General features: G+C 41.4%; 1 protein-coding gene across 1 annotated transcript in view; it reads left to right on the top strand.

Annotated features, from left to right (window-relative positions):
• Arhgef33 (Rho guanine nucleotide exchange factor (GEF) 33) overlaps positions 1 to 9,837 on the top strand; it is an 85,317-nt gene that overhangs the window by 24,103 nt on the left and 51,377 nt on the right. Inside the window, exons 3-4 of the mRNA XM_005391043.2 lie at positions 3,807 to 3,916; positions 5,575 to 5,624. Coding sequence (XP_005391100.1) covers positions 3,892 to 3,916; positions 5,575 to 5,624 — 75 coding nt within the window. The 5' untranslated portion in view covers positions 3,807 to 3,891. The remainder of the gene's footprint in view (positions 1 to 3,806; positions 3,917 to 5,574; positions 5,625 to 9,837) is intronic.

Here is a 9,837-nt window from a genome sequence, read left to right on the forward strand (position 1 = left end):
TAGGGTACCGGATGGACACAAAATAAATACACAAAAAATAGAGACTACCAAAAATAGTAGGACTGGAAAGGGAGAAAAATTCACGGTAACAATTCACATTCACAGTAACAATAAAATCTTAAAAGATATTTAATAAATTTCATCTTAAAGTACAGGGACTTTAAGAAGAAAATTACAAAATCTGATCAAAAGACCAAAGAAAGTTCCTGGCAAATGGAAAGAACTGTGTTGCTCTTGCATGGTTAGATTTGATATAACAAAAATGTCAGTTCTTCAGATTAATATATAAATTGAAAGTAATTCCAATGAGAATTCCATTTTTTGTTTGGTAGTGAGTAAAAATGTAAAATAGAGGTTTTTTTGTATGGGAAAGTAGATGTCAGGAAAGCAAAGTATCTGGATGTTGAAGTTTTTTTCCATTTGTTTTAGTTTTTTTTTTTTTTAACCAGGAATTGAACTCAGGACCTTACACTTGCCAGGCAGGTGCTGTGCTGCTCAGCTATATTCCCTGGCCTTGTTTTGTTTGTTTTTGATACGGGGTTTGACTATGTTGCCAAAGCCAGCCTCACATTTAACACGGCCCCCTCCCAACCTCCCAAGTAGTTGTGGTTACAGTCCTGCACCACTGTGCTTAGCTAGGAAAACCAAACTATGCAAAGAAAATACTTGGCTTGCCTCACAATTTGTTTTTTTCTGATGGTAGGAACTGAACCCAGTGCCTTCACGTGGTGCTAATTTCCAGGCCTTTTCCACTTTGTATTCGTGAGACAAGGTTTCGCTAAGTTGCTAACTTGCCCAGGCTGGGCTTGAACTTCCGGTCCTCTTGCTGTAGTCTCCCAGCGGTCTGGGCTAATAGGTATACACCACTGACCTGGCCCCAAGTATTCGTAAAACACAGATGGACACTTAGACTGCAGTTTTGGAATAGGAATAGGTAAATAAATAATGAGCCCAAAACATATTTCCATATGTATGGGGATTTAATATGCTACAGAAATTAGTATTTCAATTCTATGAAGGAAAAGGACGGTTCACTTAATGTGTTCTAGTATTAGTGATTATCCACCAGGAAGCTAAGAAAGTGGAAGATCCCCTTGTCCCACGTACAGAAACAAATTCCAGATGGATTAACTACTTGTAAAAATTAGAAAAACCTTGGAAGAACATTTAGGAAAAAAATACATATAACTTTTGGATGGCAGAGAGCTTTAAAACCGATTCAAGACACCTAGTAGCAATTAAGGAAACATATCTTTTTAACTAAGGAGATTTTAAAATGTTTCAATAGCAAAAGTGATCACAAAAGAAAAAAAGAATAGACGGGGCAATAAAACATAGAACAGAGTTAACATCTGTTATACAGAAACTCTTACTAATTGATCAGAAAAGGACAGGCAGGGCTGGGGAGATAGCTCAGTGGCACAGTGCCTGCCTGGCAGGTGTGAGGTCCTGAGTTCGATTCCCACTACAAAAATATTGGTAAAGAAAAAGACAGGCAACCAGGTAGAAAAATAGGCGAATCAGAACAGATAATTTACCAGAACCAAACCTAAATGTCTGTTAGTGTACGTAGGGAGGCTCAGCAGCACTAGCAATCAGCAAAAGTGATTACGAAGTATACGTGTCACCCACCTGATTGCCCACAGCTAGCACACGTCAGTGGCCCTTGCTGTCTACGATGCAGGAGGATCCTTTCATGCTGCGCTCCTGAGGCAGCTCAGAGTAGCTGCAGGCTTTGGGAAGCAGCCTAGTCGCACCCGTTAAATACTCTACCTGCCAAGGTGTTTGTTGTGGCTTTTTTTTACTTTCCAGTTTTTTGAGACAAGGGCTCACACTGTAGTCCAGGCTGGCCTCGAACTCACGGCAGTCATCTTGTCTTAGCCTCCTGAGTGCCAGACGGGATTTACAGGCATGTGCAGCCACAGCTGGCGGTTGTGGCATTGTTCGCAGATGCAAAGTAATGGAAATAAAGGGCATTTGTGAAGACCAACAATTCATTTAAACTGTGAAATTAGGAATTCTTTCTTAGATCTATACCGATGCACTTGGAATGATTGCCGTACTGTATCGGGAAGGGTAAGCTGTAGAAAGGAATAGTATGACCCTACTTTGGTATTCACACCACGTGTGCTTATTCTCTGTGTGTGTGTGTGATTATATGAGGATAGAGAAACGCATGAAGCAAGAGCAGAGATCACATCAGCTGTGGTTGGGGAAGAACCCCTGTACCTTCTTCACAAAGGAACACAATAAAATCAGCCGGAAGCTGGTTGTGGTGGTACATCCGGGAATCCCAGCTACTCAGGAGTGTGAGGCAAGGAAATGGGAAATTCCTGTCTCCAAGAACAGCAACCAAAAACCTATAAATAATGATGATCCAATTTTTTACAGAAAGTACAATGTCTATGCTACAGCATAAATGGAAAAGGTAGATACAAATGCTTAGGTAGGCTCCATTAACAATGATGTAAAACGTTCCAGAGAAGAAAGAGTGTCAGGCAATACAAACCAATGCATGATAGTTGTTTAAACAGAGGAGTTATACATGCTTCCCCCCTGTATAATTTCCAAATTTTCTCCAGTGTAGTTTTGCCTGCTTTGATAATTAACTGAATGAGATTTCTAATACTGTATCAGTCACATACCTTTTAATATGTCATGAAATCAGTAGCCATATGTACATATGTGAACTTGATGTCCTAGTTCTGAAAATGTGCAAATTTTTTGGCTTATTTTCAGTTTGTTATAGATTAGAGAACTAAAACCTCCAGAATAAATTATCCATAAAATCCAATAAATATGGCTTCATATTGCAAGATTTTTTCCCCGAGAAACAGAAATTACTTCTAACAATAATTTCAAAATTCTGTAGCTAAGTACACGTCATGGCATATCCCGTGTCATGCATCCATCATGCCTCAGTTGCAAAGAAAGCTCAGAAAACCTGGCACTTGCAGCCTCTATAGTAGAAGGCTCCTACAGTGGGGAATCCCACAAATGCAGGAAGAGTTCAAGTGCTGGATGGCTAAGAGGGGGCTCAAGGTCCATGTTGTCTGTGTGTGTTCAGGAAATTGCATGCTGGATCTGAAGGTTCTTGACTGATGGTTACAGGAGTTAGGCCACACTGGATAAGTATCTCCTGGGGGCAAAGGAACCCACCAGGTGGTGAAGATGGCGATCAGATCCTCAGGAAACCTATTGCTTAGTGAAATAGAAACAAGTGTATGGGCCTTCATACTTGCCCAGGATTTTTCTTCTTAAGATAATTTCCCTAAACTATAACCTGCTAATAAAATCATTAGGCCTAAAAGAATTAATTTGATCTAAGGGAGAACGTAATTTTAAGTAATGAATTTTGTACTTCCAAAGTGCTGTTTAGCCAGGGATATAGTCAGTGGCACATCACTGCCACAGCACTGCCTGGCAAATAAGAGGTCCTGAGTTCGATTCTTGGTACAAAAAAAAGAACAACAGCAACAACAAAAAACCCCCAAATGATATTCATCTTTAAGCTGAATATTTATTCAGTTTAATATTGCTTTTTCTTCTGAAATTGCATAAACCTCAACCTGTGTTCAGTTCTTTAAAGTTAACCATACATCCGGGCATGGTGGCACATGCCTGGAGGCTGAGACAGGAGGTTTGAAGCAAGATTGTGGCCAGCGTGGGCTACTTAGTGAGTTCAAGGTCTGCCGGAACTAAATAGTGAGACCCTGTGTCAAAAGAAAGAAAGTTAACACATAAAGCTAGAGCAACGCCTTCTCCAGTTCTGCCTGCTATCACTTGTTCTCGATTTCAATCGACAGGTGCAGGGAAGGGGCGGCGGCCTGATCCAGGACGACGACGATGCAATGTTGAAGAGTAAGTGGGAGGAGAGAAGCAACAGGCACCATGGAAAAAACCAAAACAAAGCAAGGTCAGATTTCCCTACGTGTTACTTTAGTGCTGTCTTGCCAGTGTCTCAGGACAGCATTTCCTCATCCTCCTAGACTTGCTGGGGGAGGGGAATACCTGTAATCTTATTTTTCTCCGCAGCAGCTTTAGGACTGCCACAGAACAACACAGGGAGAGTAAGGTCAGGACACAGACTGAAGCTGGATGTGATAGTGCACATCTGTAATCCCAGAACTCTAGGAGGCTGAGACAGGAGGATGGCAAGTTGAGGCCAGCCTGGGCAACTTAGTGACTTCGCAAGACCCTATCTCAAACCAAACTAAACTAAACTAATAAATGAATACATACATGGACTGGACTGGAGATTTAGCTCAGGGATACAGATTCAACTAAAAAACATCCAGCACCTTCCAAGCTAGCCTAGAAGAACAAGTGTTTTCTCTTTTCCTCTGTACCGTATAGGAACAATCACATAGGAGCAGGTTCTAGTATCATGTGCAATGTACAGTTGAGGAAACAGTCACAGAGAAGTCAGGCTACAACTACAGAGCATTAAAACTAAGTCTGGGACCCTGGCCTGTGTTCCCCAGCCCCGATTCTTGCTGTTATATGAGGGGGTCAGGACATAGCATAAAATGGGCTACATGATCCTTACTTAAGCTTGGGGTTGGGGGAGTTTTGGTGATCTAAAATGATGTGGATTTTATAGGACAGCTCTCTGCGAGTACAGGTTCTGGGCTGAGGTTATATATTTATGAATTTAACATAGCGTGACTGCTTCCTCTAAGGAAGGGTTTTCTGTATCAGCATGGCAAGGACAGCACGCACACCTACACAACTACACGTTGGCAGCCCTGGGTTTCATCTCTAAGCTGGTGGACTCATACAATATGACAAAATCAGCAGGGAGACACTGATGGATGAGCAATGGGCATGAGTTTGGGGTCAATCTCTATGGTTCTGAAGGGTACATTTAACCTTCTCCGTCTCCTTAGGTTGCAAATGATTTTTACAACCTACTCCTTCCCGTGTGTTTTCCAGCCTCTACCACTGATAGTGCTATTTTCTTTCTGCCTACTCCCAAGAACCTTTCCATTGACAATTCTCTGACCAGCCCTCTTGCCTAAGAAGGTAGACACAGTCCCTTAGCTGATCTCAGCAGTGACAGGTCTGAGCTCGGAAGTTTGGAAAGGAAGAAAGATAGGAGAAGCAAAGGCCATTTTATGCAGGCCTCCTGAGATCAGGAAGTGACAACTGGACAGGTACCTGGGCAAGAGCATCTTTCCCGGCTACAGAACTGTCCTTTCAGGTAAACTTCTCTTAGCCCCAGAATATGAAGGAGACCCTTGGGCATTCTCTGCTGACTGCTGAATGACCACTAATCACACAGTTTTGTTGGGAAGTTTCCCCGCTGTGGTAGGACATGGTTTTCTACTACAAGAGTTAATTCTCCTACATGGTTTCTACTGCAAGGTAGTTAGGGTTTAGACATTAGGATGTATAGTGCATATAAAAACTACCTACACCAGCTTGCTTTTTGTTCTTGAGTCACTGGTTTCTTGTCATGCACGCAGAGACAGAGAATTCTGTAAGTTCTCTTATTCCCAGCATGCATCTTACGAGGACAGGAAAGGAATAGAGTGCATTGTCATGATTGAACAAAACTTTTTCTCTCCACAGGAGAGAATGAACATATGCCGGTGAATAATCCTTCCACACAGATTTACCAGGTAAAAACAACTAGCTTCTTTTGAATGCTCCCGTGTGTAATAGTGGCGACTGTCCTTTACTATCGGGTTAATAACCCTTGGTTATTGCGGGCTGATCAGGCCCGCAATCTCCCAATCTAGTGGATGGCGAAGGCTTAAATAAAAGACACTCTCTTACAAGCTTCAAGATTCTCTGGGTTAAGACAAGGACTTCTCTGGGCAGCCCGTATTTATTAGGTTTTCAAGCAAAGGAGGAGGATACTCAAGAAAATGCAGGAACCCAGCAGGAACTTGGGAGAATTTTCCCAAGCAGTCAATTATGTCAATCAGGAGAACTACCTTTTCTTTAGGTTGGCATTTACTGTAGGAGTGTGTAGCTATAGTTTCTTTTCCTTTTAGTTAATTGGGGTTGGAGCCAGAAGTCCTCTGCTGGGGCCTTATCTTGTCCTTTGAGGCATCACAGCTTCACAGGCCAATATAGGCCTCAGCGGTGACCAGTGACTCGTAGAGGTTCACTTACTATGAGTCCACCACCCATCACCAGAAGGTGCCTAAACTTTGGACAACTCACAGCAAACATGGAAAGCCAATTAATATTAAACTCTGCTCAGAGCCACTTTGTAGTGATCTCCAGTACTTTGTGTGCAGAGATTTTTTTTTTGTCTTTTTGAGACAGGGTCTCCCTCTGCAGTTCAGGCTGGCCTTGAGTTCACTTTGTAACCCAGGCTGGCCTCGAACTCGCAATGATCCTCCTGCCTCAGCCTCCCGAGTGCTGGGATTACAGGCATGCACCACCACGCCCGGCCCCTGTGCAGAGATTTTTGACACTCTCATATGCTTCCTGACACACCATCATGTCTGTTCTCCTATCAAGAGCGTGTATCCTTGAGAGAATGGATTACTGGAGGACAAGTTCCTCCACTAATAAAGTGCAACGCCACTCCCACCCCCTCCCTGCTGTGCCTGCCTGCTTCCACTGTAGCCATGACCGCACTCAAGAATATTTCCACAGGAACGGAGAGAACAATATCTGGTTTTCTCAGTTTCCCATTTTAGCAGGGAGAATTGGGAACTGAAAAGCGGTTATTATTTCAAATGCTCAAATATGGTGACACAAAAAAATTTAAGCACATTTTATATAATAGGAGTAATTTGATTTACAAGGAAGATAAAAGTTGAGCAGAACATCTTTGCAACAGAATTGCATCAAGCTGTTGCGTCCCTGTGAATAGAATTTATTTGACTTCTACCTTCCAACTATACACTGGAAGCTTGGTCCTTATATCATGGAAATTTATTCTGATGTAATTTGTAAAATAAAAGCGTCTTGGGCTAGGGAAACCCATGCTCCACTCTAAAACTGCGGTAGTGTTTTCTGGAACACATGAGAAAGAAGCTAGAAATGGCAGAGCGTGGTGGTGGTTGAGAGGGAGAGGCCTCTCTAAGTTGGCTCTAAGGCTGTGAGCTTTGGTTACTAAGGAAAAGAGCAACTGTCCTAGCCTTTTTTGGTACCAGGAATTAAACTCAGGTCTGTGTGTTTACCAGGAGGCGCTGTGTCACTGAGCTGTATCCCTGGCCCTAAGAGCAACTTTCCAAGCGGAAAGATAAGTGTCCAGAGGAGCAGATAGTTTAGGGGAATGGTTTTAGCTTAGTTGAGGAGTAAAGTGAAAATAACAACTAGCTTCCGTAAATACTGTTCAGGAGTCCGTTGCTGCAGGCCCGGCTGAGGCAAGGCAGTACAGGGTTATGAAAACATTTAAACCGCGTTGATCTAGATTTAGATCAGCAGTGAGAGGCACGGACCAGACAGCCTTATTTCAAGTTAATTCACATTTATTGAGTAGTTACTATGTGCAAACTCCCCTGCTTAGCCTAATGGGAGCTTAAAAAAAAAGAAACAAGTATTTTCACTGGTTTTTAAGTGTCTACAACCTAGAAAACACATGTGTTTTCATACAGGTAGGCTGTTGAAAAAATTATAATGAGAGCATTGACACAGTTGTGTTGGGGAGATGAATTAGTACTAACTAGAAGACTTGAAGTAGGTGAATTGGGGCAAGTGGGTCCCTTGACGAGTGGCTAGGAGGAAGGTCTTTTCAGAGCCCCGGAAGCAGGAGCAGGCTGCACTCAGTACTGAGGTGATGCCTCACTGGTCCACGGTCTCTACACGCTTTCTCTCCCCACTTTCCCTCTGCTCACGTCTGAACGGTGTGTGGCATCCGAGTGAGTATGAATACCCCTTTAAACTCACGTACGAGTTAAAAATCTATTAAGTTTTTATATGGGTCACTCCCTGGACGTTGACTAAATATAGCGGCAGTGGGGATGGCCTCGTTATCCTGCTGTACCACACATCCGAGTACATCTGTTCACAGTGGGAAACACGAGCAGTGAAAGTGAAGTTGGTCTCCATGGCCTCAGTGATGCCATGCTGACCCGTCCTTGTTTAAAAAGAACGCTTCTGCCGGGCATGGTGGCGCACGCCTGTAATCCCAGCACTCGGGAGGCTGAGGCAGGAGGATCGTTGTGAGTTTGAGACCAGCCTTGGCTACAAAGTGAGCTCAAGGCCAGCCTGAACTGCAAAGCGAGACCCTGTCTCAAAAAGACCAAAAAAAAGTTATAAAAAGAACACTTCCTAAGTCTGTTTACTCCAAGCAACATTTAACCGAAAGAAGAAGGAGGAGAAGTGAAGAAGAAGAGGAAGAGGAAGAAGGAGGGAAGAAGGGAGGAGTCAGTTATAAAAGAGTACAATCTATGTTAGGAAGGACAATATCCAAAGCACTATATGAAATTTCTGTGATTACTTCCTTATTTATTTTCCTGATAGACCCTAATCCTACCTGATGTCACATACGAAAGTTAATAGTTGGCTTTTAAAAGTGTCTGTCTCCTCATCTAGAATGTAAGCTCTAAGGGCAGGAACTTAGTCTATTTTGCTCTTTGCTGTGTTCTTGACATAAAGTAGAGTGCTTGGGATGTAGTACATACTCGATAAGTACCAGCTGAATGAACGAATACCTGTAAGATGTGTATGTTGCTTTGAGCCAAGAAATCTGAGCAGTTGTTCAACACATGATGGCCAACAGTATTGGGAAAACTGGTTCTTTGGGAAGAAAGAAGAGACCCAAAGAGTTTGTTAAAAGATTAAGTACAAAAACCAAAAAAAATTTAGGATAAGTATTTATTTTGTCTATATGTGAAATGTCTAAAAAAGCACTGCAAGAAATTACAACATAAAACGGTCTGAGAATTCATCCATGTCATAATTTACAATTTTTTTTTGTCTTTTTGAGACAGGGTCTCACCAGCAGTTCGGGCTGGCCTTGAGCTCACTTTGTAGCCCAGGCTGGTCTCAAACTCACAACGATCCTCCTGCCTCAGCCTCCCGAGTGCTGGGATTACAGGCATGCACCACCATGCCAGGCTACAACTTTTTAACATAAAATATCTTGAGCAAATTCAAAAGCAAATACCAAAATTGGAAAAATACTTCCAACAAATATTTGAAAGATTTATATAATGGAATTATATAAATGGAAATATATAAATTTTATAAATTTACATAATGACTATATAATGGAAAATTCCAACACCTATGTGTAGAAAGGGCAAAGAACACAAATTCTTTGCCCATTTGTAACCTTAGCAGTGTGAGCACTGCATTTTTCTCCATTTCTATTGCTGAAATTTGATAAGATACATTTTTCTAAATCCACAAATTTAGAACATGACATATAATTCAGAATGTTTTCAAGAATATACAGTCCACCGTCTGGCCAAATATATTTGTATAATTATTAATTCATTGAGTATTTTGCCTCCCTTCAATATAGATTTTCCTTTGGGTTAACTATTACCTAATATCTTTGACTCATACTAATTACATATTTCAGAATTTATTCTGAGGAAATAATTTGAAATACTCACAAAGTTTACATCAAAAGCGTGATATGACAGCATTATTTATAATTGTGAAAAATTACAAATTTTCAGTCTGAGGGAGTAGCTGGATAAACTCTGGCATATTCCACATGATAGAATATTATATACCCCTTAAAAGAGATTCTTAGAAAAATTTTGAATGGTATGGGTGAGGGCTTATATGACAGTAGGAGCAAGAAGGATTAAGGGCAGAATCAAAATATCTATAGCGTGATCTCAGCTACATAAATATCTCCTTTTAATTATATATATATATATATATATATATATATATATATATATATATATATTT

Source organism: Chinchilla lanigera, unplaced genomic scaffold, assembly GCF_000276665.1.
Source record: "Chinchilla lanigera isolate Chin_1 unplaced genomic scaffold, ChiLan1.0 scaffold00040, whole genome shotgun sequence".
NCBI classification, from domain to species: domain Eukaryota; kingdom Metazoa; phylum Chordata; class Mammalia; order Rodentia; family Chinchillidae; genus Chinchilla; species Chinchilla lanigera.